The sequence below is a fragment of the Suncus etruscus genome, chromosome 2 (assembly GCF_024139225.1).
Source record: "Suncus etruscus isolate mSunEtr1 chromosome 2, mSunEtr1.pri.cur, whole genome shotgun sequence".
NCBI classification, from domain to species: Eukaryota; Metazoa; Chordata; class Mammalia; order Eulipotyphla; family Soricidae; genus Suncus; species Suncus etruscus.
Window position 1 is genome coordinate 127,975,834 of NC_064849.1, and position 27,075 is coordinate 128,002,908.

A 27,075-nucleotide genomic window follows, 5' to 3' on the forward strand; every position below is an offset into this window, starting at 1 on the left:
TTTTCTTCTGCACATTTCAATACATTTTTATAACTGAAACAAGATTCAAACACACGCCTCTGTAAAATAGCTATAAGCGAGTATGGTTTGACTAATTTCCAAATAAATGAAAAAATGAACAAATATACATCTTGTATGTATTGTATTTGTGTTTTCCTTATCTTTACATTCTCTCCCACAAATTTTCCATCTCTTTTTACTAGACTTGTGAGAGGCCCAAAATGTTCATCATGAAATTCAGCCCATTCTTGCTAACCCTCATTAGCAGACAGCACCACCATTCCTCCAAAACACCCATTTGACTTCCAGAGTTTTGATGGGGGATCCTTCTAGTCTATCCAATAAGGATAGGGAGGATGCCAGGAGAGGCAAATAAGACTCCAAGGAACAGAATGGGACTCTTGCTCCAGGTGGGAAAGATATGGTCCTGTGATGTGCAAGACTTTGTTCTCTGATCTTGGATCATCAGCAACATGAACTATATGAATCGCATCCTCAGTACTCCAAAAACTGTTTGGGTTTAACAGATCTTTATAAGCAAAAATTGTAGGGTTCATTTTTTTCACTGCACAGTAATTGTTTTCTAAATACAAATATCAATTTTTTTTTTTTTGTTTTTGGGTCATACCAGGCCACGCTCAGGGGTTCCTCCTGGCTCTATGCTCAGAAGTCGCTCCTGGCAGGCTCAGGGGACCATATTGGATGTCGGGATTCTGCATGCAAGGCAAACGCTTTACCTCCATGCTATCTCTCCGGCCCCCAAATATCAATTTTTTAATTAAGAAAATGTTTTTGGGGCCTGGAGAGATAACACAGCGGCGTTTGCCTTGCAAGTAGCCTATCCAGGACCAAAGGTGATTGGTTCAAATCCCGGTGTCCCATATGGTCCCTGTGCCTACCAGGAGCTATTTCTGAGCAGACAGCCAGGAGTAACCCCTGAGCAATGCCGGGTGTGGCCCAAAAACAAAAAAAAAAAAAAAAGAAAATGTTTTTGTTTTGGGCCACACCCAGCAACAGTTTTACAATGGTTGTATTTTGGGGGGGGGGGGGTCACACCTAGCAGTGCTCAGGGGTTACTCCTGGCTATCTGCTCAGAAATAGCTCCTGGCAGGCACAGGAGACCATATGGGACACCGGGATTCGAACCAACCACCTTAGGTCCTGGGTCAGCTGCTTTCAAGGCAAATGCCGCTGTGCTATCTCTCTGGCCCCACAATGGTTGTATTTTTAACATATGACCCTTTATTCAAATTAGGCTGAGTACCTTGCCTTTATGGTTAAGACAGATTCTAGCTCACAACATTTATTTTCAAGTAAAAAATTCAAGAGGCTGGGCCGGAGAGATAGCACAGTGGTAGGGCGTTAGTCTTGCACGCAGCTGATCCAGGACCGATGGTAGTTTGAATTCCAGGATTCCATATGGTCCCCCGTGCCTGCCAGGAGTGATTTCCTTGTGCAGAGCCAGGAGTAACCCCAAAAACAAAAACAAAAAACCAACGGGCCAAAGTGATAGTATAGCCATACAGCTATACTATGCTGGTTTGATCCCCAGCATCCCTATGGTCCTTTAAGTGCCACCTGGAGTGATTCCTGAGTGAAGAGCCAAGAGTAACCCCTGAGTACTGCCTGGTGTGATCCAAGAAAACAACAAAACAAAAAAATTTAAGTCACACATAAAAAATTACTTATTTTATTTTCTAAAGATATTAAAAAAAATTCAATGTACTAAGAAAGTTATAATATACAAATAAGCTTAACTGCGATTTTGACAATTGGAGACTTCCTTTGCCCGTGACCTTGAGTATTAATATTTCATATTCTAACATTTCCACTGTTCGGTAACTCAAAGGCATAATGCCCTAGAAATACCAGGCTGGCGACAAGCACGAGTCACACACAACAAGGGGAATACAGATGATGGTGGACCCAGAGAATGAGGCACACTGGCTCATACTACTCTGGCACGCACACACACTGCTATCCTTTTCCGTGGAGAGCTCTTCCTGAATCTGGAAGAAAGCCAGTCTAGATTCAGTTTGGAGAAAATGTAAAGCAACATGTTTCTCATGTAATAAAACGAGAAGAAAAACAAGTCAATATAAAGACATACTAATTTCATTCCATTTTACTCTAATTTTGTGAGGCAAATTATAAAATTTAGCTGGAAAACTAAATGGGCAAGAATATAGGGCTGGAAAAACCACTTACCTATTAAAGAATACTGCATGAATTACCTATAAAAATATAAAAAGTATAGTTTGAGTGAGTGATGACAGGTACTTATTAATAGATTTACTTTAGAGGCACTGTCCTGTATTAACATAACAGACATGTTAAGATCGAAATAGAAGGCCAGCTGATGCAGTCTGCTCCCTGATTTCCTTTCATTTAAATACATTTCATTTAAATACATACTCCAGGCTGGCAAAGACAGTACACGGGTTAGGCATTTGCCTTAAATGCAGCTAACCCAGGTTCAATCCATGGGTCCACACATGGTTTCCTGAGCACTGGGAGGGTGATCCCTTTGCAGAGTCAGGAAAAAGCTCCGAGCATAGCTGGGTATGGCCCCAAAATAAAAAACAAAATTATACTTGGGGGATCGGTGAAAAAGAACAGCGGGATAGAGTGTTTGTCTTGTACGTGACCAACCAAGTTAGATCCCTGATATCCCATATAGTCCCCTGAGCCTTCCAGGAGTGATTTCCTGAGTGCAGAGCCAGGAGCAACCCCTGAATGCCAACAGGTGTGGTCCCAAAACTAACCACCCCCCAAAAACCCCCCACCTTTAATTGGGTGTAAATGACTTTTTTTTGTCTTTGTGCCACCCAGCTTTTCTCTGGGTTTATTCCTGTCCTGACTTCAGGAACCAGGAAGCTTCTGGTGGGTTTTGGGGACCATATGGGAATCCAGGTTCTAGACCCAGTAAGTGAGCATAAAAGGTAAGAATCCTACCTTGGCCCTAAGGTGGTATGGCCCCACAGGTACAATAAACTTAAAGAATGAAACAATTATAGCTTTAAACATGCTTTATACAATAGAAAATAAAATCTGGGTCAGAGCAATAGCATAGCAATGTCTGTCTTGCCCATGGCTGACACAGGCTTGATCCTCAGCATCTCATGTTGCCCTGAGCACTGCCAGGAGTGATTCCTAAGTACAAAGCCAGGAGTAACTCCTAAGCATTGCTGGGTGTGACCTCCCCCCAACAAATAAACAAAAAACTTACATTCTGAAAATGAAATATGCATACTTTCAGGGCAACACAGACACATTTACACATCAAGAATCTCATAAAATCACAATCAAACAATCCCAATACAAAAATTTACCTACCACAGAACAGAATCAAATTAATTTATGTAAAAAGTTATTTGTGGGCAAGAGTAATAGCTCAACTGGATGAGGGTATGCTTCACATGTAGGTTTCATTCCTGGCACTTCATGGTCCCCTGAACACTGCTGGGAATAAAACCCATGCAACTAGATGTATGTCAAAAATTAAATATATCTGCCTCATAAATTGAGGGGGAAAAGGAAATGGATGGTACCAGGACCAAAAGTTGTCTGATCATTGAGTAGAAATAAAAAATGATCAGACTTAAACACCAAATCCAAAGTCAACAACAACAGAATCGATACCCAATCTACAAGCTACACATAGAGTAGTTAGTTACACTAGCAGTCAGGGGGACAAAAGAGGGATATAGAATGCATGCTGGGTAGAGGGAGGACAACACTGGTGGTGGGAATGCCCCTGATTCATTGCCACTATGTACCTTAAATATTACGGTGAAAGACTCATAATTCATGTTGTTTATAATAAAAATTAAAAAAATTAAATATAAACACCCCAAAAATGAAAAAATGGTCTTTTCTATAACGTTATCCAGGATACCGAACTTATTATTCACTGGCATAACACACAGCAAATGATCTGAAGGGAAGAAAATGTGTTAAGGGCTCGGAGAGATAGCACAGCGGTGTTTGCCTTGCAAGCAGCCAATCCAGGACCTAAGGTGGTTGGTTCAAATCCCGGTGTCCCATATGGTCCCCCGTGCCTGCCAGGAGCTATTTCTGAGCAGACAGCCAGGAGTAACCCCTGAGTATCACCGGGTGTGGCCCAAAAACCAAAAAAAAAAAAAAAGTGCTAAAACATTAAAAATGTGATATTAGGGATCTATAAGAGATTAAGGCACTTGCCTTGCATGCATTTGACTCAGGATCAATCCCAGGCACTGCATATTGCCTGAGCACTGCAGGGGGGCACTTCTGAGTCTAGAGCCAGGAATAATCCCTTAGCTACACCATCAGAAAAAGAGAAAGCTATCTTTTTCTTTTTCTTTACTTCACACTAACAATTAGCTTTCTACACTATTAAAATGTGTATGAAAGACTGACTCACTTTTGTGATAGAATACTTACTCCTTAATTGAAATGTGAGGATCTTCCTTCTTTTTGATTTTGTTTGAAACCCTATAAGGATAACAAAAAAATTTAAAATAAATAGCACAATATTATAAATATGTAGCTAAAATGCTGTTTCATGAGACATTTTATTAGTTCTCAGCCAAAGCATTAGGAATTAAGTTCACAGGCTTTGACTCTACATTAGAGATCCTGGAATATAAGAGTTTTTTTTAATATACTAAAAAATGCTTAATACAAGACTGATTTAAAAGTATAAAGAAAATTGCATGTTTAAATTTTTTAGGTGATTTCCAACTCGTTGAGTCTATCTATAGTTTCAAAACCCTTGTTATTCATGAACAAAAAACCAAAAGCACAGAAGCATAGAGCTGTTTGGGAAAAGAAAGATGCTTAGTGATCACTTACCACATAGTAACCAGTGTGATAGCCACTCATATACCAAGAGACCAACATGCTGCCCAAGACCTCAGCATCCTCAAAAGACTCAGGACATATAGGAGGTGGTGGTGGGATTAACTGAAAAGGAAGAAACTCTTGACAGGACTATAAATTTTAGAGACTCATTTTACATACAGAATACTCTCTTTCTCCATATTCCATGTTATCTTCTAAGTAAAACTTAAAAAAACATGGGAATGGTAAGATAATACAGGTGGTTAAGATACTTGCCTTGCAGCCCACTGCCCCTGGCAAGTACGTGAGAGGTCCCAACCAGAGTTTGGGTTATACAAGGATTGAGTTTAGGAAATAGCATTAGGGAGAAGTAAAAAAAAAAAAAAAAAAAAAAAAAAAAAGAAGAAGAAGAATAAGAGGGGCCAGAGTGGTGGTGCAGGGCATAAGGTGTTTGCCTTGGGCGTGCTAGCCTAGGACTGACCACGATTCGATTCCCTGGCATCCCATATGGTCCCACAAGTCAGGTGCAATTTCTGAGCACATAGCCAGGTGTAAACCCTGAGCGTCATCGGGTGTGGCCCAAAAACCAAAAAAAAAAAAAAAAAAAAAAAAAAAAAAGCAGGTACTAGAGCAATAGCACCGTGGGTAGGGCATTTGCCTTACACATGGCTGACCCTGGTTCAATCCCTGGCATTGCATAAGGTCCCCCAAGCCTGCCTGGACTGATTTTGAGTGTACAGTCAAGAGTAATCTAAGTATTGCTGGGTGTGGCCCAATAACAAACAAGCAAGCAAGCAAGCATGAGGGACCAGCGACATACTACAGGAATTGAGGTGCTTGCCTAATGAGATTGTGGACCCAACACTGGCTTGAATTCCAGCACCGCATAAGGTCTCAAGTACCACCAACGATGGGTCTGAGCACCGGGGGCAGAAAGCACAACGGTTCTGCTGGTCCTCTTAAGTCCACTTAAAGAAACTGTATTTCAGGCTAAAGCGATAGTTTAGGGTGTACGCACCTGCCTTGCTCATGGTTGACCTGGGTTCAATTCTTGGTGTCCCATAAGTCCCTGAGAATTGCCAGGTATGATCTGAGTACAAAGCTAGGAGTAATTACTTAGCATCACCTGGTATGGTGCAAACAAAAAACAAATAAACAAAAAGCTCTGTTTCCATGCAGGGTGGGTGTTGAATTATTTGTTATTGCTTTTAACTTGAAAAGAAGATGATAGTTCAAATAAGTTTAGGAACCTCTGATATAAATGAGATTTTCTTTCTTTTTTTTCTTCTGGTTTTTGGATTGCACCCAGCAACACTCAGGGGTTACTGCTGGCTCTGTGCTCAGAAATCGCTCCTGGCAGGCTTGTGGGACCATATGGGATGCCGGGATTTGAACCACCGTCCTTCTGCATGCAAGGCAAATGCCTTACCTCCATGCTATCTCTCTGGCCCATAAACGACCTTTTCTAATCATCTACACTTTATTAAGGCCCAAGATAAGTGTAAGTTAAGTTTCATTAGAATCCTTTTGTACTGGGTTCAATCCCCGGCATCCCATGTGGTCCCCCAAAGCCGGGAGCAATTTCTGAGCACATAGACAGGAGTAAGCCCTGAGCATCACTGGGTGTGGCCCCCCAAAACAAACAAATTCTTTTGTACTTACTGGTGGTCCAGAAGGAAATGGAGGCATCCAGCGGGATAGAAAGTGAGGCGGTGGTGGGGGTGGTGGAGGGCCACTGAACTTCATACCTGGCTGTAAAACATTTTAAAAGTAAACAAACCAATTTTAATATGAAAGCAAAAACAAGTATCAATGCCAAGACAATAAAAGCAATACCTGAGTCCAGAATACATGCAATATATATATATATATATATACACACACACACACACAAAAAAAAAAACCATTTAAGCAGAATTTTTTTGTTTATTTTTGGGCCACCCCCAGTGATTCTCAAGGGTTACTCCTGGCTACGCGCTCAGAAATCGCTGGTGGCTTGGGGGACCAAATGGTCGAATTATGGTCTGTCCTAGGTCAGTGCGTGCAAGGCAAATGCCCTACTGCTTGTGCCACTGCTCTGGCCCCGTTTACGCAGAATTTAATGTACTAAATAATAAAAGTCAAGTAAGACTCAGATCTTTCTCATTTCCTTGACAGTCAGAGAATAAAACCCAGGAATTTTTGTTACCTAGTAGTTACAGAATAGATATTTAGCAAGGTATACTGAAAGATCTTATCTCAGGCAGAGCAGGGAAAAAAAAAATTTTTTTTTGGTTTCTGGGCCACCCTGGAGGTGCTCAGGAGCCCATATGGGATGCCAGGGATTGAACCTGGGTCCATTGCGGGTAGGCCACATGCAAGGCAAATGTCCTACCACTGTGCAATCTCTCTGGCCCCTGTTTGTTTTGGGGCCACATCTGGTAGTGCTCTGGGGTTATTCTTGGCTATGTTCAGGGGACCATATAAGAAGCTGAGGTCTGAAACTGAGTAGTCGTTGTGTAAGGCAAGTAATTTCTTTCTTCCAATGTTTATGTATCTCATATAAATGGGTAAAACCAGAGCTTATTAGTAGCAAAAAGTATACCTTAGGCTTAAATTTATTAATTAGTCTAAAACCTAATACTCTGCAAAAGTCACTGGGAAAGTCATAAATAATTCTGCACCATGACCATATTCTTCCTAAAGAATTCTCAGATGTGTATTCATAACATCTACAGAAAGCTACAAAAATTTCTTGGAAAAAGTTACAAGTGACTCAACGGAGGGTATGAATGCTGCAACACTATTAACTTTTTCCTAAGAAGCTTTCTCTGGGTAGATGTTACCTTTCCTGGTCCTGGTCGTGGCCCGGGTACTGGCATGGGTGGTGGTGGAGGAAGAAAAGAGTTCCATGGAGCAGCTTTTGATTTGATATGATTTAGTTTATTTCCAGGAGATCTAGAAGAATGCTCACTTTCATCTGTTGAAATTTGACTTTCATTTTCATTCTTTAAAAATAAAAGATACATGCATCTTATATAAAGGCATCATTAAGAAAGAACTAATGAGTCAAAGGGTCTACAAACAATTCAGTTTCCTAACTTCTACCTCAGGCTTCTAGGGATCTATCTCCTTACCTCCGTGGCATTCTGTTCTGTAGTATTAGGAGCATCATAGTTGGAGGTCAGGAGATCAGACAGATTCTGTTCCTCTCTATTTCCATATCCAGTGTAAACTACAACACAGGTTTCCTTCTTAAAATCAATGGATGCAATAGTAGCTGGGTAAATGCAGCCGTCTTCTGACCAAATAGCAGAACATTTGTCACCAACTTTCCACTAGTTAAAAATAATAAAAGACAAATTCAACATATATAATTCTTCCAAAGAGCTTGATCTCCAATTTTGTTCTCGAAGAAGGCAGGGTAGAATGTTCAGTTAAATGGTCCAGAACAACAACACCAAAAAGGTCCAGAACATGAAGTATCTAATATAATATATCCTATATGGTCCCTTGAGCCTGCCAGGAATGATTTCAGAGTGCAGAGTCAGGAGTAACCCCTGTGCACCACTGGGGATAGTCCAAACACCAATATCAATATCAATATCAATATCAATATATATATGAACATTTCTTAGTCTCTGAATCTTATTTTTTCCTCATCTGTAAAGTAGATATAATAGAATCCATTTAAACTACTTACTGTGAAAAAGAAAGAAAAATGTGTCAAGCACTCAGTAATCTGTTATAGCACAGAGCAAATGCCAGGCAAATATTGGCTCTCTTCCTCTTCAGAACCACAAACCCAAAGTGACTCATTAGTGTCACACATTTAGCTTCCATGCTCATTATCTGAGATAGAAATCACTCTACCCTGAAATTCTGGTTCCTGGTACTAATAGGTTGAATGTTCATTTCTCAGTTTAGGAAATCAAATACTGTCAGTTCTGTTTGTGTCCTCTGGAACTCCCAAGCAAAAATGTCAACAGCCCCACTGTCCGATGTGCTCTCCATAAAGTCTTGAACTTAGTGTCTATCATTCACATCACATCCCTTACATCTTTTTTAACATCCTGTTCCCAAGCAATGGAGAAACTGATAGCCAATTTAGAAACTGTTATGATTAGACAGAGGAAAAAAAGGCACAGTATTAGTTATTTAAAGATATTTCATCTAAGAAGAATGGCAACAATTTTCTGAAGTTAAATTTCAAAGTTTAAAATAACCTGCTTCAAAGAAGATTTGGTGTTCTTCTTTTGGCTTTTATTCTTCTTAGGTTTCCTTTTAGGTGTGCTTTTTGGTTTATCTGAAGCTTCAGAAATATCACCATTCTTTAAAGCAAGCTGAGAAAATAAGAACAGAAGCACTGTATTAGAAAGTGCTACATGGGGGCCGGAGAGATAGCACAACGGCGTTTGCCTTGCAAGCAGCCGATCCAGGACCAAAGGTGGTTGGTTCAAATCCTGGTGTCCCATATGGTCCCCCATGCCTGCCAGGAGCTATTTCTGAGCAGACAGTCAGGAGTAACCCTTGAGCACTGCCGGGTGTGGCCCAAAAACCAAAAACCAAAACCAAAAACAAAAACAAAAAAGTGCTACATGGGGCCAGAGAGATAGCATGGAGGTAGGGCATTTGCCTTGCATGCAGGACGACGGTGCTTCGAACCCGGCATTCCATATGGTCTCCCAAGCCAGCCAGGAGTGACTTCTGAGAGTAGAGCCCGGAGTAACCCCTGCCGGGTATAACCCAAATGACCCAAACCATGCCCCCCCAAAAGAAAGTGCTACATGTGGGGGCCAGAACAATAGCACAGCAGGTAGGCCATTTGCCCTGCGGACCAGGGCTAGATTTAGGGCATCCCATATGGTCCCCTGAGCCTGCCAGAAGTGAGCGCAGAGCCAGGAATGATCCCTGAGTGCTGCCAGGTTTGGCTCAAAAACCAAAAAAGAAAAAAAGAAAAAAGAAAAGAAAGTGCTATATGAAAAAGTCACAATAGTGACTGGGGACAATTTACTTAATGGCTCACATGTGCAGGGCTCCAAGTTCAACCTGGGATGGCACTGTATAAGACCAAAACACTCCCAGTGAACTCATATTAAAAAAGTAATAAGGGCCCGGAGAGATAGCACAGCGGCGTTTGCCTTGCAAGCAGCCGATCCAGGACCAAAGGTGGTTGGTTCGAATCCCGGTGTCCCATATGGTCCCCTGTGCCTGCCAGGATCTATTTCTGAGCAGAGAGCCAGGAGTAACCCCTGAGCACCGCCGGGTGTGGCCCAAAAACCAAAAAAAAAAAAAAAAAAAAAGTAATAAAAGGGGTCGGAGAGATAGCATGGAGGTAGGGCGTTTGCCTTTCATGCAGGACCGTGGTTCAAATCCGGCATTCCACATGGTCCCCCATGCCTGCCGGGGTGATTTCTGAGCATAAAGCCAGGAGTAACCCCTGAGCGCTGCCAGGTGTGACCTAAAACAAAACATTAATAAAAGATGACTGAAACCCAACCACAATCATGTTTGTAATCAAGGTCCATATGGTCCCCCGAGCCCTTCAAAGACTGATTCTTGAGTGCAGAGACCGCAGGCACTGCTGGATGTAGTTCCAAAACAAAATTAAAAAATAAATAATGGACTAAGAAGACTTGACAACAACAATGACCTGCTTACAGGACAAGGTTCTCTGTATTACCCTTTAATTGTGAGGTGAAACGAGAGGATGCTCTGCACCATCCTGACTGCAATATAGGATATGCAGATTCCAGGATCTTTAATACAGAATCATGATACCAGCAACAGAGACTGTGTGAAAAATAAGTGTATTGGCACTAGACAATGACCTGGATTGAACAAACTAGTTTGCCTGGAGCCTAGAATTGCTCTTATGCCAGGAAACTTCAGGGATAGGGTCTCCTCGTATTTAGGCCAAGGCTTTTCCTTTCCATGTCCCTCATATTTTGGTGGGCCTATGCAAACAATAATTGCCACTCTACTACCTTTTTTACTGTGCTCCTTTGACTCTAATCCTTAAGAAAAACAACCCACTTAAACTTCTGAGGTTAACTTAAACTAATATGCATGTGCATGGAAATGTAAAAAAGTACTTTGCCTTCAATGTTTAAGGAGTTACATAAGTTTTATGTCTTTAGATTGCTTTGTGTGCTGCTAAGAAATATTATGTACTACAATCTGGGGACTTGAGGGTCAAAGTAATTGTACATGGGTTCTGTTTTATTTTTCTTAATGTTCTTTGGCTGAAAGTTCAAAGTTAAGATATCATCAAGGAGGGCCCGGAGAGAGAGCACAGCGGCTTTTGCCTTGCAAGTAGCCAATTCAGGACCAAAGGTGGTTGGTTTGAATCCCGGTGTCCCATATGGTCCCCCGTGCCTGCCAGGAGCTATTTCTGAGCAGACAGCCAGGAGTAACCCTTGAGCACCGCCGGGTGTGGCCCAAAAAAAAAAAAAAAAAAAGAAAAGATATCAGCAAGAAGACTACTGAGAATTCTGTTTATGGGTGATTGTCCTTCCACTGTAACTTTACCTTGTCCTCTTTCTTTGCATCTTCTCATAATTAAAAATAAAAAATTAGGGCCCAGAGAGATAGCAAAGCGGCGTTTGCCTTGCAAGCAGCCGATCCAGGACCAAAGGTGGTTGGTTCGAATCCCGGTGTCCCATATGGTCCCCCATGCCTGCCAGGAGCTATTTCTGAGCAGATAGCCAGGAGTAACCCCTAAGCACCATCGGGTGTGGCCCAAAAACCAAAACCAAAACCAAACAACAACAACAACAAAAAATAATGGGACTGGAGTGATAATATGGGGGTAAGGCATTTGCAGAAGAACAGTGGTTCGAGTCCCGGCATCCCATATGGTTCCCCAAGCCTGCGAGAAGCAATCTCTGAGCGTAGAGCCAGGAGTAACTCCTGAGCGCTGCCAGGTGTGATCCATAATCCAAAAAATAAATAATGGGTTGGAGCAATAGCACAGCAGTAGGGCGTTTGCCTTGCACACAGCTGACCCATGAAGGACCTGGGTTGGATCCCCGGTGTCCCATATGGTCTCTCAAACCAGGAGTGATTTCTAAGCGCATAGCCAGGAGCAACCTCTGAGCATCACTGGGTGTGGCCCCAAAACAAACCAAAACAAGGATAAAATTTGGGGACTGGGCAATGGTCTGTGTGGCTCAAGTGCCTTTCTTGCAAGTATGTGGTTATAAGTTTGATTCCTGGTGCCACATGCACTGAGCACAATCAAAATTTAGCAATCGAATCTAATAGCTCTTCTACCTGAGACCCCCAGCACTACAAGTGATTTCTGCCTGCACTGCATCCAGGCATAGTGTGGATACAGCAACTAAAAAGATATTTAAGGGTCCGAGCCATAGTATATTGGGTAGGGTGCTTGCCTTGTACCACAGCAGTCTGATCAGCAGCTAAATCTGATGGTCAAAGGTTAATACTGGCCGTGTTTGGGGATGACATGGGATACTAGGAAATGAAACCAGGTTTGCCAATGTCTCATCCTCTGAACTATCTCTCTGGCCTTATATTACATTCTGTTAATCAACTTTTTCTTTTTTTTTTTAAACTTGGTTGATTGATTGGTTTCTAGGCCACACCCAGCAGCGCTCAGGAGTTACTCCTGGCTCTGCACTCAAAAATCAACCGTGGCAGACTGGGGGACCATATGGATGCCGGGAATTGAACCCAGTCCTTCCCAGGTCAGCTGCATGCAAGGCAAACACCCTACCTCTGTGCTATCTCTCCAGCCCCAGATCAACTTTTCCTTGCTATTCTTTTTTTTTTTATGTTTTTTTTTTTGGGCCACACCCAGTGATGCTCAGGGGCTACTCCTGGCTATGCGCTCAGAAGTCGCTCCTGGCTTGGGGGACCATATGGGATGCCAGGGGATCGAACTGCGGTCCGTTCTAGGCTAGCACTGGCAAGGCAGACACCTTACCTCTAGCGCCACCACGCCGGTCCCACCTTGCTATTCTTTATATTTCAGATGATAGCAATGAAGAGTCTCAATGCCTTCATTATGTTTCCGAATTGATAAGTCTTAGACGTGGGTATTATGAACAAGAACTGGCCATTATTCTTTTTTTTTTGTTTGTTTGTTTCTGGGTCACACTCAGCAGTGCTCAGGGGTTACTCCTGGCTCTATGCTCAGAAATTGCTCCTGGCAGGCTCAGGCCTACCTTCATGCTATCTTTCTGGCCCCTGATCATTATTCTTAAACTGTTAATGACTATTACTACTTCTTCAGTTATAAACTCTGCAGATTTGAAAAACCATTATACACTTTTGAAATTACTTTGTAGTTCAAGCCAACATTTCCAAAGATCATTTTTGTATTTTCACAAATAATCAGATTCAATCTGTGTAGATCCCTGCAATATCCCTGATCCCATCATATAAGATCTTTTCCCTGCTTGGTCTCATGTACCTCTAGTCTAAATGAATATCAGTAAGCATTTTACCAAACATTTATAAACTGTCTTTTGATGGTGGTAGAAGTTCAATCTAGTGGGGCTGTTTGGTGCCAGGGAGTAAGACCCTGGGTCCTTATACGCAGCGCATAAGCTCCAGACCTTTTAAGCTATCCCCCAGCCCCAAGAAATCATCTTTAAAGAGGTCATACAGATTTGGTCTTTAAATCATATTACAGGAATGACTAAGAAAAAAGGGAGTCTTTGTAGCTTTGCATGATGTTCACTCTTGGTCTAACTGTACTCAATAAGACTATCTCAGACACTGGGGAAACAGTGATGGGGAACACTCTGCAAATGTTTTATCTGGGTCATTCAACCTGCCCTAAAAGAATGCAATATTTTGGGCCCTCTGGTACAGTGGGTAGGATGTTTGCTCTGTACACTGCCAACCTGGGTTCCATCCCTGGCATTCTATATGGTCCCAGGAGTGACTTCTGTGTGCATAGCCAGGAGTAGCCCCTGAATCTGCCAGGTGTGGCACAAAAACCAAAATCACAAAAGGATGCTATTATTTCAATGTTCAGAAACAAGTGACAACAGCCAACTTAGAAAATCTGGGGGAAAAAAAAAAAAAAAAAAGAAAAGAAAATCTGGGGAAGATTAAGTAAATTTAACATGAGTAACATTTTTTTTTTTTTTTTGGTGGTTTTTGGGTTACACCCGGCAGTGCTCAGGGGTTATTCCTGGCTCCAGGCTCAGAAATTGCTCCTGGCAGGCACGGGGGACCATATGGGACGCCAGGATTCGAACCGATGACCTCCTGCATGAAAGGCAAACACCTTACCTCCATGCTATCTCTCCGGCCCCATGAGTAACATTTAAATACTGTATGCTCTCATTATTAATGACCATAATATTGCTATTTATCACTGATGTAATTTATCAAAGGTTTGTCAAATGTTTAAGGGCCAAGGGAATATAGTTCAGCGGCAGAGCTCCAGCCTTGCAATTGTGAGGTCTTAGGTTAGATACTTGGTACAATTATTAAAAATTTAAGACTTTTGCCAATGTACACTTTTATATAATGTGAGTCTTAAAATCAGTAAATACTTCAAGTTATACTTAAATTACCTCTGCTAAAAGAAATATATCTAATTTAATTCATGCCACCTCCTTTTTTTTTTTGGTTTTTGGGTCACACCCGGCGACTCTCAGGGTTTACTTCTGGTTCTGCAGTCAGAAGTCACTCCCCAAGGCTCAGGGAACCATATGGTATGCCAGGAATCGAACCACATTCCATCCTGAATTGATTTCATTTAAAGCAAATGCCCTACTGCTGCTGTGCTATCTCTCTGGCCCACGTGTCACCTCTTAATATTTAAACTGAAAACGAATAATACGTGAATACTGTAGTTATGGCATCAGTTTTTCTTCCAAATGAGTAAGATGAAGAAGGAAAATAATTAAACATTTCCTACCTTAAATGAAGCTACAGCTTTATCATAAGCTTTTATCAATGCTGTATCATCCCAAATGTCAGAATCATCACTCTGTGAAGGAAAAATAAAAATACTGTATTTTAGGGTGGATCTTTTTCTTTTTTTTTTTTTTTGTGGTTTTTGGGTCACACCCGGCAGTGCTCAGGGGTTATTTCTGGCTCCACGCTCAGAAATTGCTCCTGGCAGGCACAGAGGACCATATGGGGCGCCGGGATTCGAACTGATGACCTCCTGCATGAAAGGCAAACGCCTTACCTCCATGCTATCTCTCCGGCCCCATCTTTTTATTTTTCAATTTTAAAGGTTTATTAGGTAGTCATCTTATTCCAGACAAAACTGGCAAAAATGACATCTCTATTCTCTCTGTGATCTCTGTAAATAGTCACTTCACCTTCTTGTTCTCACTGCAATTTTGCTATTGAAAGAAAACTTTTTCTGGGGCTGGAGAGATGGCATTGAGGTAAGGCATTTGCCTTGCATGCAGAAGGTCAGTGGTTCGAATCCCTGTATCCCATATGTTCCCCTGAGCCTGCCAGGAGCAATTTCTGAGCATAGAGCCAGGAGTAACTCCTGAGTGCTGCCCCAAACCCCCCCACCCCTCCAAAAAAAAGTTTTCTACTTTCCTCAAATCACTGTAATAGAGATGGGGCAGGAACTATCCTCACCCCTCTGATAACCTTACTCCTTACATCTACATGTTCAGTTCTTAAAAGTTTTCTACTGCCATTTAGCCTTCCCATGTGGAATCATTGATGGTCTCCTCACTCGGTAAGACTTATATCCAGTTCTCTCTGCAGTATGTCTCCAAACGTGTTTCTTGGTTATTAAAACATAGATGGGGCCGAGAGATAGCACAGTGGAAGGGTGTTTGCCTTACAGGCTGCTGACCTAGGATGAAGGATGGTTCGAATCCTGGCAACCCATATGGTCCCCCGAGCCTGCCAGAAGCGATTTCTTTTTTTTTTTTTTTTTTTTTTTTTGGTTTTTGGGCCACACCCGGTAACGCTCAGGGGTTACTCCTGGCTATGCGCTCAGAAGTTGCTCCTGGCTTGGGGGACCATATGGGACGCCAGGGGATCGAACTGAGGTCCATCCAAGGCTAGCGCAGGCAAGGCAGGCACCTTACCTCTTGCGCCACCGCCCGGCCCCCAGAAGCGATTTCTAAATGGAGAGTCAGGAATAACCTGAGTGCCACCGGGTATGACCCAAAAACAAAACTGTTAACAAACAAAATAAACCTCATACAGAAACCGAGAGATAGTGTTTGCTTGCACCTGGCACCACACAGTCTCGTCTGACCAGGAGTACCCGTTCCCCCAGCACAGAACAAAGTATAAATTCTGTTGGTACCAAAACCAACAAAACAACTCTATATTGCTATCCTTCAAGTCTTCAAATGGCTGGCATGATTCTTTGAGGAAAGCAGGAATTTTCCAAACACACTTTCCAGACTCTGCAACTCAGTTTACAACCTCAGTCGGAAGTTGATGACCTTCATTCCACCTTTTTTGCCAAGTGGCAAAACTCAGATTCCCCTCATTTGGTAAAAACTGAGATCCTTGGGGCCGGAGAGATAGCACATAGGTAGGGCATTTGCCATAGACGCAGAGGGAGGTGGTTCGAATCCCGGCATTCCATATGGTCCCCCGTGCCTGCCAGGAGCAATTTCTGAGCACATAGCCAGGAGTAACCCCTGAGCGCTGCTGGGTGTGATCCAAAAACCAACCAAACAAACAAAACCCGAGGTCCTTATGACCTCAACTCTTTTCTTAGTCTCTTTAAATTCCATGGTCATTCAATAAGAGAATTTTCCTGGAGGGACTGAAGCGACATTACAGAGGATAGGGTGCTTACCATGTAAACGGCTGACCCGGATTCAATCTCGGCACCCCATATGGTTTCCAAGCCTCGTCAGGAGTGATCCCTGAGAGTAGAGCCTGGAGCAAACTCTGTGCATTATCAGGGGTGGCCCAAAACCCAAAAAAGGGGCAACCTTAATTTTTTAAGTTTTGGGTCACACCGGCGGCATCTGGGGCTACTCCGGCTCTACGCTCAGAAATCGCTCCTGGCAGGCACGGGGGACCATACGGGATACCGGGATTCGAACCACCATCCTTCTGCACGCAAAGCAAACGCCTTACCTCCAAGCTATCTCTCCAGCCCACTTGACTACTATCCGTCCTGGACCGTGCAAGGCAAACGTTCTACTGCTGTGCTATCTCTCAGGCTCCAGCCTTAAAAATGTTAAATTCTATAGGATATTCCTGTATATTCCAATATACCTGTATTGTCCTCAAAAGGTACAAAACCTGTTACCATTGATTTTTTTTTTTTTTTTTTTGGATCACACCCGGCCGCGCTCCGGGGACCATATGGGATGCCGGGATTAGAACCACTGACCTTCTGCATTCAAGCAAACGCCTTACCTCCATGCTATTTCTCCGGCCCCTACCATTGATTTTTTTTTTTATTTGAACATCTTGATTACATACATGATTGTGTTTGGGTTTCAGTTATGTAAAGAACACCACCCATCACCAGTGCAACATTCCCATCACCAATGTCCCAAATTTCCCTCCGGAGATTTGGGACCATTGATTTTTAATATGCTTCTAGGATGTGGGCACTGTGCTCCATCTATATTGCTAACAGAGCAAACTAAAACGTGAGCCTTTCTCAAGAGCCTCCTAAGAGGGTCATTTGCAAGAGGGGTGTGTATGTGTGTGAGAACCCAAGCACGCTCAAAAAGCCATCCAAGCGCCCGCCCTGCCTGAGCGGCCAGCGGGAAGACTTTGAACTCGAGGCCCCCTCGAGGGTGCAGAGCTGGAGGAAGGAATCCATGTGCACGGCATGGCTGTCGCATGGCCAGCTAGCGCCACCCGGTCGCGGGAAGCGGGGCTAGGAGGTGGAGGGAAGCGCTCTCCGCGCAAGCAGCCCAGGGCGCATCCTCACCTGGCCGGTGCCGCGCCGGAACAGCACCGAGTCCACCTGCTCTCGGCTGCCACCGCCACCGCCGCCACCGCCACCACCGCCTCCGCTCATCGCCATGGCGAGCCTCCTGCGGCGGTAGGGCGCGACTTCCGGCCCTTGCCAGTGACGACTTCCGGCGCGACGGCGCCCTGGCGGCGGAAGTGCGCCCTGCACTGCGGACCCGCCTTCTTTCTCTATTGGTCTGGTACCTCATCTCTTCGTTCTTTAGATTATGGCCTGTTTGGTTTTGTTTGGTTTTGGTTTTTGGGTCACATCCGGCAGCGCTCGGGGGACCATATGGGATGTCGGGATTCGAACCATCATCCTTCTGCGTGCAAGGCAAACACCCGACTTCCATGCTATCCCTCAGGCCCAATAATAGTATTTTTTTTGTTCAATCAACATTTGTTAACTTTTTGCCTATAACTTACATTAGTGACTACTTGAGGATTTTATAGTATGCACTAATCAGCCTTCAAGTAATATTTTACCACTACCTGTGGAGTATAGGAGTCTTTTAACAATTATTTCATTTCTCCACACTTTTTTTTTTTTTTTTTTTTGGCTTTTTTGGGCCACACCCGGTAACGCTCAGGGGTTACTCCTGGCTATGCGCTCAGAAGTTGCCCCTGGCTTGGGGGACCATATGGGACACCGGGGGATCGAACCGCGGTCCGTCCAAGGCTAGCGCAGGCAAGGCAGGCACCTTACCTTTAGCGCCACCGCCCGGCCCCTTCTCCACACTTTTGAGGGAAGATGCCAATGTTTTGTTGTTTGGGGGGGATTTATTTATTTTTTTGGTCACACCGGGCAGCCTTCAGGGATTACTCCTGGCTCTATGCTCAGAAATCGCCCCTGGCAGGCACAGGGGACCCTATGGGATGCTGGAATTCGAACCACTGTCCTTTTGCAAGCAAGGCAAACAAACGCCTTACCTCCATGCTATCTCTCCAGCCCTATATTCTGGCCTATTTTGGGGCGGGGGAGGGGGGTTGGTCAGCCAGCGGTACTCAGGTTTACTCCTGGTTCTGTGCTCATAAATTACTCCTGGACACACACATAGGATTCCCGATATCAAACCCGGGTAGGCCACGTGTCAATCAAGCTGTCTAGCCACTGTATTATCGCTTGTCCCACCACCACCCATCTGCAAAAATTGTTCTTGTATTTTTGTTTGTTTTTGGATCAGACTCGGTGGTGCTCAGGGGTTACTCCTGGCTCTACGCTCAGAAATCGCCCCTGATGGGCCCAGGGGACGATATGGGATGCCGGGAATCGAACCACTCTTTGTTCTGGGTGCAAGGCAAATGCCCTACTGCTGTGCTATCTCTACGGCCCTTGTTCTTGTATTTCTTATGTGTGGAATGGCCACGTTTTGGTACAGGAGAGGGCCTATACTACGCTTAGGTGTCCATACGGTGCTGGGTATGGAAGCCTCAATTCCTGCATTCAAAGCGTGTGCCCAGCCCAGGACTTAACTTGCTACCCGTTTAGATAGTTTCTGACCCTAACATTTAGGTTAATGTCTATTCTATTACATCATTTCTGGTACACTTTTGAACTTTTTGGAGGGAGGCCACACTTAGGGGTGCTCAGTCTTATTCTTGACACTGCTTGCTCTTGGAGGAGTGTATCACTCCGAGTGGGAATCAGGGAACATTATGTGGTTCAGAGGATCAAACCTAGATTAGCCACTTCAATGCCAATTCCTTAGTCACTGTACTTGCTCATATGCCCCGCCTCTAACATTGTGTGTGTGTGTGTGTGTGTGTGTGTGTGGTGTGTTTGAGCCACACTGACGGTGCTAGAGCTTAATCTTTTTTTCATTTTTTTGGGTGGGAGATTGGGGCCGGCGACACGTAGAGGTTAGCCCTGGCTTTGCTTAGAAATCGCCCCTCGCAGGCTCCAGGAACCTTATGGGAATACCTGGAATCGAACCTCGGTCCGTCCCGGGTCGGCCACGTACAAGACAAATGCTCTACTGCTGTGCTATGGCTCCAGCCGCTAGAGCTTACTCTTTACTGCATTCTGGGATACACTCGAGGCAAACTGGGGAGACCATATGCGGTATTGAGTATCGAACAGGTTAGCTTGCATGCAAGGCAAGTACTCTTGCCGGCTGTATTGTCTTTCTAATCTGCAAAGCATACGCAGTCATCTAACTTCTGTGCTTTTCTCTGGCTTATTCAAAAATGTTCTTGAATTACCCTGGAGCTCCTCAATATTTACTCCTGGCTTTGAGCTCAGGAATCATTCTTGGCCAGACTCCTAAGTAGTGCTGGGGATTAAACCTGGGTCAAATCTGTTCAAAGCAAGTGCACTACCCACTGTGATATGGCTCCAGCCCTCATTTCAGTTTTTTTTTTTTTTTTTTTTTTTTAATTTTAGCCCAGTGGCACACAGGGGTTACAACTGACTTTGTACTCAGGAAATGTAAACTTTGCCCTCCTGGCAGGCTTGTGGGATCAAGCAGAGTGCTGGGAATTGAACCCTGATCAGTCGTGTATGCAAGACCAGTGCTCTACAGATTGTACTATTGCTTTGGCCCCTTATTCCAATATATTTTTTTAAGATGTAAGTAGAACTGAGGTTTCATTTTTTGTTTTTAGGGTTTTTTTTTTTTTTTGGGAGGGGGTGTCACACCCAGCAGCATTCGAGTTACTCCTGGCTCTATGTTCAGAAATCACTCCTGGCAGGCTTGGGGGATCATATATATGGGATGCCAGAGATAGAACCAGGGTTGAACAAGGGCAAATTCCCTACCCACTCCAGCTCTCAAACTTCATTTTTTTTTTTTTTTTTTTTTTTTGGTTTTTGGGCCACACCCGTTTGATGCTCAGGGGTTACTCCTGGCTATGTGCTCAGAAATCGCCCCTGGCTTGGGGGGACCATATGGGACGCCGGGGGATCGAACCGCGGTCCGTTCCTTGGTAGCGCTTACAAGGCAGACACCTTATCTCTAGCGCCACCTTCCCGGCCCTCAAACTTCATTTTTTAAAAAATGTTAATTTAGTTGTTAGTCCAGGTGGCTTGTAGTAAATTCTGTTTTGTTTTGTTTTTGGTTTTTTGGGCCACACCTGGTGACGTTCGGGGGTTACTGCTGGCTATGCACTCAGAAATCGCTCCTAGCTTGGGGGACCATATGGGACATTGGGGGATTGAATTGAAGTCCTTCCTAGGTGCTATCTCTGGCCCCATGTAGTAAATTCTTTCTTTCTTTCTTTTTTTTTGTAAATTCTTAAAAGCAAACAATTTGGACAACAAAGTAAACTTAAATAGATGTTAAACTTGATTATATAATAAAGTGGACTTTAAAGAGCTACTTAAAATTTCTGACAAAGAGGGGCCGGCGAGGTCGCGTTAGAGGTAAGGTGTCTGCCTTGCAAGCGCTAGCCAAGGAAAGATAGCGACCGCGGTTCGATCCCTCGCGTCCCATATGGTCCCCCCAAGCCAGGGGCAATTTCTGAGCGCTTAGCCAGGAGTAACCCCTGAGCATCAAACAGGTATGGCCCCAAAACAAAACAAAAAATTCTGACAAAGAAGGGCCGTAGAAACAGCATGGAGGTAGGGTGTTTGCCTTGCATGCAGAAGGATGGTGGTTTGAATTCCGGCATCCCATATGGTTCCCTGAGCTTGCCAGGAGCGATATATCTGAGCATAGAGCCAGGAGTAACCCCTGAGCCCTGTCGGGTATGACCCAAAAACCAAAAAAAAAAAAAAAAAAAAAAAAATTCTGACAAAGATTCTAAATTTATATAAAAGGTTATCTATATTGCTTCTCTATAAAAATGTTCAATTCTGATAAAAGATAATGTTCACCAATATGTCACATGCATGTGTTTTATTTTTTGAAGATGGTTCTGAAACACATTAAGTCAGGTCCAAGGCTAAGTTGAAAAGTTCATAAAGAGTTTTGCAAGGATATGTTTGTTACAGGATATGTTATGACTGTTAACTCTATCAAATCTTGATTCTAGAATTTAGTATCCACCTTGTTGTCAGTAGCACTGGGTTTTCCAAGAAGCCAATCATTTATCTCTTGTCTGCATGGACTTCTTCTCATTAGCTGCCTTCTGCTTTTGTTGCATGATCTCTGAATCCCTATAATAAGGATAAAAGCTGTAAGTTGTTATAGAAAAATTGATATTAAGTTCTCACTTGTTCTCTATTATACAGAATTAGTATTAGATATAAATTTAGGAATAGCTCTGTTTTTGTATATAACACATATATAAAGACATGTAACACATTACTGCAAAACCAAAAGCAAAACCAAGGAATGGGAAGGAAGGAAAAATAAGACAGCTAGAAAGAAAATGTATAATGGAAAAAGAACAGTGATGTTTACTTTTGTGTTTGAAACAGGCTCTGCTGCTCTAAAAACTTAGTAAAATTACTCCTGCTGAGAGTAGGCCAGACAGTTTCCTAGTCCCTTTCCTGTAATTTCACGGAGATAATACAGTGTTTCTCAACTGAGAACCATTTGCCCTCTTCCATACTTCCTCCCACCTTCCAAGTAGCTTCCAAAGGAGCTACTTTAAAACACAAAAAATTGGTCTGAAGAGATAGTACCGCAGGTTGTCCTGTATATGGCTGAGTTGGGGTCTATCCCCTATCCAGGTTCTGTCCCTGGCATCCAACATGGTCCTCCATGCACTGCCAAAAGTGATTCTTTTTTTTTTTTTTTGGTTTTTGGGCCACACCTGGCATTGCTCAGGGGTTACTCCTGGCTGTCTGCTCAGAAATAGCTCCTGGCAGGCACAGGGGACCATATGGGACACCGGGATTCGAACCAACCACCTTTGGTCCTGGATCGGCTGCTTGCAAGGCAAACGCCACTGTGCTATCTCTCCGGGCCCCAAAAGTGATTCTTGATCACTTTTTGCAGAGTCAGTAGTAACTCCTGAGTACAGCCTGACGTGACCCAAAAGTCAAAAAATAAAAGATCGCAAGCATGGCCTGGAACATGGTATAGCCAGTAGGACACTTGCATTGCACACAGCTAGTCCATATTTGATCTTTTATTTTATTTATTTATTTATTTATTTATTTATTTATTTATTTATTTATTTATTTATTTGGTTTTTGGGCTACACCCGGCGGTGCTCAGGGGTTACTCCTGGCTGTCTGCTCAGAAATAGCTCCTGGCAGGCATGGGGGACCATATGGGACACCGGGATTCGAACCAACCACCTTTGGTCCTGGATCGGCTGCTTGCAAGGCAAACGCTGCTGTGCTATCTCCCTAAAATAATTAAGGTTGGCTTCACATCAAAATATCTGGGGGGATTTTTATAGTCAGGTTTTCTTAAATATCTTAAACATGTACCTATAGGACCTCTTAATTCCCAATCCCAGACTGATTAAGCTGACTTGGTTGTAGGACACGGTGTGCAGATGCCAAGTTTTCCCTGGTGGTTCTAACCTGGTTTGAGAACTGCTTAGAAGCCACACCAAAGCACATTAGTCAGCAGTTCCTTTCACTGATCTTTCAGATTTCATGTGAACCATAAAGTTAATTAGCATAAAGAACTTTGAACTTAAGTATTTTGGTAGCAGTTTTATATTGTCACAGTCATATATCACTATTGGTTGGAAATCTCATTTCTCCATCCAATAGACTTTTATTTTTGGGCCACACCTGGCAATACTCAGGGGTAAATTCCTAGCTCTGTACTCAGGAATTACACCTGTTGGTGCTCAGGGGATCATTTTGGGGGGCTAGATATCTAACTTATATCAACTGCATGCAAAGTAAATACCTTACCCGCTGTACTATTGATCCACTCTCTTAAGCAACAGATCTTAAGAAGTCAGTTCAGCTTGGGAACCCCCTACCCCATCTTACTCTGCCAAATGTACTTTTGAATCTTTTTTTTTTTTTTTTGGTTTTTGGGCCACACCCAGCGATGCTCAGGGGTTACTCCTGGCTGTCTGCTCAGAAATAGCTCCTGGCAGGCACGGGGGACCATATGGGACACCGGGATTCGAATCAACCACCTTTGGTCCTGGATCGGCTGCTTGCAAGGCAAACGCCGCTGTGCTCTCTCTCCGGGCCCGTACTTTTGAATCTTTTCCAGAATAGCTTTCACTATAATTGAGCCATTGTGGGGAGGAATGTGTATGTAATCCCCAGAGTGTTCAGGGAATTGAGAGCCACTCCTAGTGATATTCAGTCTGGCTATGTGGGCTAGAAGTTCACTGTTTTGTCTGGTGTTGTGATGCTAGGGTACTGCAGTGCTGGATTTCCAGGCCCATAATCTGGCAATGCTCAGAGTTGCTGGTGATGCCAAGGATCAATTTTGGGAATCTGTAGGCCAGGCATGCACTCAAGGCCTATTTCCAGCCCATATAATTGAGTTCCTTGTAATCTAGAATAGTTTGGGTAAATAGTTCACTTTGAACAAGTTGCAACCCTATCATCTAACAGGGTATTGCAAGTGGAAGATGTTCTTTTACTTCACTAACTGAAGTTATTAAGGTTTTGGTGTTGTATGAAATTCCCTATATGACAAAAGATAGCCTGAAACTTTTAAGCATTTCATTCAGGATTGGAATAATGACTTGTCTAAGTTGTTTTACAATTCTTGGCACACGACAGCTTTCTACAAGTTAGGACAAGTCTACCATAGATTCCCCGGAAAATGCTTTTATTCTCCAAAATGAAACCTTCCCTAGGCTGAGGATTCCATTACTGTCACTCACCTCTGCTTTCGTTGAGAGGCAGTCAAGCTATCCTCTTTTCTTTTCCCCTTGCTAATTTCCTGGGATTTCTTCATATTTTTCTGGCGAGCAAGTTCTCGTTGATTTCCACCTCAGGAAGAAACAGTAATATCTTTCCCATCTTCAAAGTTATTAATAATTCCAATATGATAATATGAAGTTCTTATTGAAATACATTTTTTTCTTTTTTCTTTTTTTTGGTGGGGTAGAGTCATACCTAACAATACTTGGGTTGTTATTCCTGGCTCAGCACACAGGAATTGCTCCTGGCAGGCTCGGGGAACCATACAGGATGCAGACTGAACCCTGATTGGGTGCATGCAAAGTGAGTACCTTATTTTACTATCTAGACCTTTGCTTTTTAATAGAAATGCCAGCAGAGTACAGAGTGGAGATCTGACAAAGCCTTTTAAGCTTCTTCCCTGACATGACAAGGAAGAAGCTTAAATGTTAAGCATTTACGCTCTTAAAAGAATATCATTAAATCAAGTGCTCACTAGCTATATATACACATACACGTGCACGGGCATACACGCACACACACACCCCCAACCTCTATATTTTAGTTTATTTTTTTATTGTTTGTCTTGGGGTCACACCCAGAGATACTCAGGGCTTATTCCTAGTGGGGTCAGGGAACATAAATGGTGCCAGGGATAGAACCCAGGTAGGTTGCATGGAAAGCAAGTACCTTGCCCCCCCATACAATCTCTCCATCATATACTTCATCTTTTAAAACTGACGTGCCAATTGTCTACGTGAGCCAGCATTTCAAAATAAAGTATGACCTTTTGAAGAGTGTGAAAAATTCTCACAGGGGCCGGTGCGGTGGCGCTAGCGGTAAGGTGCCTGCCTTGCCTGCGCTAGCCTAGGACGGACCGCGATTCGATCCCCAGGCGTCCCATATGGTCCCCCAAGCCAGGAGCGACTTCTGAGCGCATAGCCAGGAGTAATCCCTGAGCGTCACCGGGTATGGCCCAAAAACCAAAAAAAAAAAAAAAGATTCACAGAGCTCGCACCTCGCCTTGGTTGGCCCCTCACAATACCCAGGAGAGATGCTTGGGAAATATTACCTGTGAGGACTAAACAAAAGAAACTGGGAGGAGACTCAGCTGCTCAGTCCTCATCAGGCCTTAGGACTTTGGGTACCAGCAGAAATTCACCTGCACAACAGGATCCAGAGAGACTACCCTAGCTACACCATGGCAGGTGCTCTTTATGGTCTAAACTCACACTTGACAGGTTGGCACCCGGCTGGCCTGGACCGGAGTGAAGACAACCATCTCCCTGCCGAATGAAGACCGGACTCTCGCTCAATCTAAAGGAATTTCCAGGTCTATCCCTGTTGACCCACTGGTGCTCCCCTCCAAGATCCGATTACTCACGGGCCATGCTGATCAGTCTGCCGAGTGTGGAGAGTGCGGCTCGGCAAAGAAACGGCTCCTAGGCAAGCTCTGCAGCCGTGTACACCCGCCGGCGAAGGATGGATGGCTGGGCCCGAGCGGGCCCTCCAACCCGCAGAGCCAGAGCTGCGCCCACTGCCCCGCCTACTGAGCCCCGACAACGGCCGCCGGAGGGGGACTGCGCGTGCGCGGCGGGAGGGGCGGTCCCGGCGGTGGGCGGGGACGCGGCTCGGGAGCTTGGGGCAGCGCCGGGACCCTAATACCTTGCAAGTTTTCGCTTTTGACTTTGGGGCTTGACTTGGCGTGCTCATAGTCCGTCCTTGCTCTGCACTCGGGTATCACTCCTGGCAGGCGTGATGCCGGAGATCGACCGTGGGAGGGTCGCGTGCAAGGAGGCAAGCTCTGTGCCTGCTGGATTTACCTCTCCAGCCCCTTGAATATCTGATACAGCTTCAGTAAAGCTTTGAAGAAGGGGCCGTGAGATGGCGGAGCAGTAGGGCGTCTGCCTTGCACGCGGCTGACCCAGGACGAATCTGGGTTCGATCCCCGGGCGTCCCATATGGTCTGTCTCCCGAGTCAGGATCGATTTCAGAGAGTAGAGCCACGAGTAATCCCAGAGCGTCACCGGGTGTGACCCAAAAATCAAAAATAAAATAAAATGAAGAAGGATGGTCTTCGTGCAATGTATCTCATTGCACGAAAGTATTTAAGCTTTTAAAAGAATATGATTAAATCAAGTGCTCACTAGCTACACACACACACCACACACACACACACACCCAACCCTTATATTTTAGTTTATTATTTTATTTTTTGGGGGGTCACACCCAGAGATACTCAGGGCTTATCCCTAGTGGGGTCCGGGAACATAGTGGGGTCCGGGAACATATGTGGTTCCAGGGATAGAACCTAGGTAGGCTGCATGCAAAGTAAGTACCTTGCACCCCCATACTATCTATATTCCCAGTTCATTTCCTATAAAGAACCATGAGCAGTTTTTTTTTTTGTTTGTTTGTTTTTTGGATCACACCAGGCCGCACTCAGGGGTTATTCCTGGCTCTACGCTGAGAAATCGTTCCTGGCAGGCTCGGGGGACCATATGGCATGCCGAGATTCGAACCACCAACCTTCTGCATGCAAGGCTAACACCCTACTTCCATGTTTTTTTCTTTTCTTTTCTTTTCTTTTCTTTTTTTTTTTTGGTTTTTGGGCCGCACCAGGCGGTGCTCAGGGGTTACTCCTGGCAGGCACGGGG

General features: G+C 44.0%; 2 protein-coding genes across 2 annotated transcripts; both read right to left on the bottom strand.

Moving 5' to 3' along the window:
- Positions 1 to 1,674: 1,674 nt before the first annotated feature.
- LOC126001864 (survival motor neuron protein-like) lies at positions 1,675 to 17,773 on the bottom strand. The gene is made up of 10 exons (XM_049769071.1): positions 17,678 to 17,773; positions 14,705 to 14,776; positions 9,030 to 9,146; positions 7,941 to 8,141; positions 7,650 to 7,811; positions 6,487 to 6,576; positions 4,837 to 4,947; positions 4,426 to 4,476; positions 2,209 to 2,234; positions 1,675 to 2,009 (listed from the first exon to the last, which is right to left on the bottom strand). The coding sequence occupies exons 1-8, from the start codon at positions 17,771 to 17,773 to the stop codon at positions 4,429 to 4,431; spliced, it is 897 nt and encodes a 298-aa protein (XP_049625028.1). The 3' UTR covers positions 1,675 to 2,009; positions 2,209 to 2,234; positions 4,426 to 4,428.
- Positions 17,774 to 21,521: 3,748 nt separating this feature from the next.
- LOC126001547 (small EDRK-rich factor 1) lies at positions 21,522 to 25,982 on the bottom strand. The gene is made up of 3 exons (XM_049768832.1): positions 25,803 to 25,982; positions 24,400 to 24,508; positions 21,522 to 21,796 (listed from the first exon to the last, which is right to left on the bottom strand). The coding sequence occupies exons 1-3, from the start codon at positions 25,807 to 25,809 to the stop codon at positions 21,724 to 21,726; spliced, it is 189 nt and encodes a 62-aa protein (XP_049624789.1). The 5' UTR covers positions 25,810 to 25,982; the 3' UTR covers positions 21,522 to 21,723.
- Between the last annotated feature and the right edge of the window lie 1,093 nt (positions 25,983 to 27,075).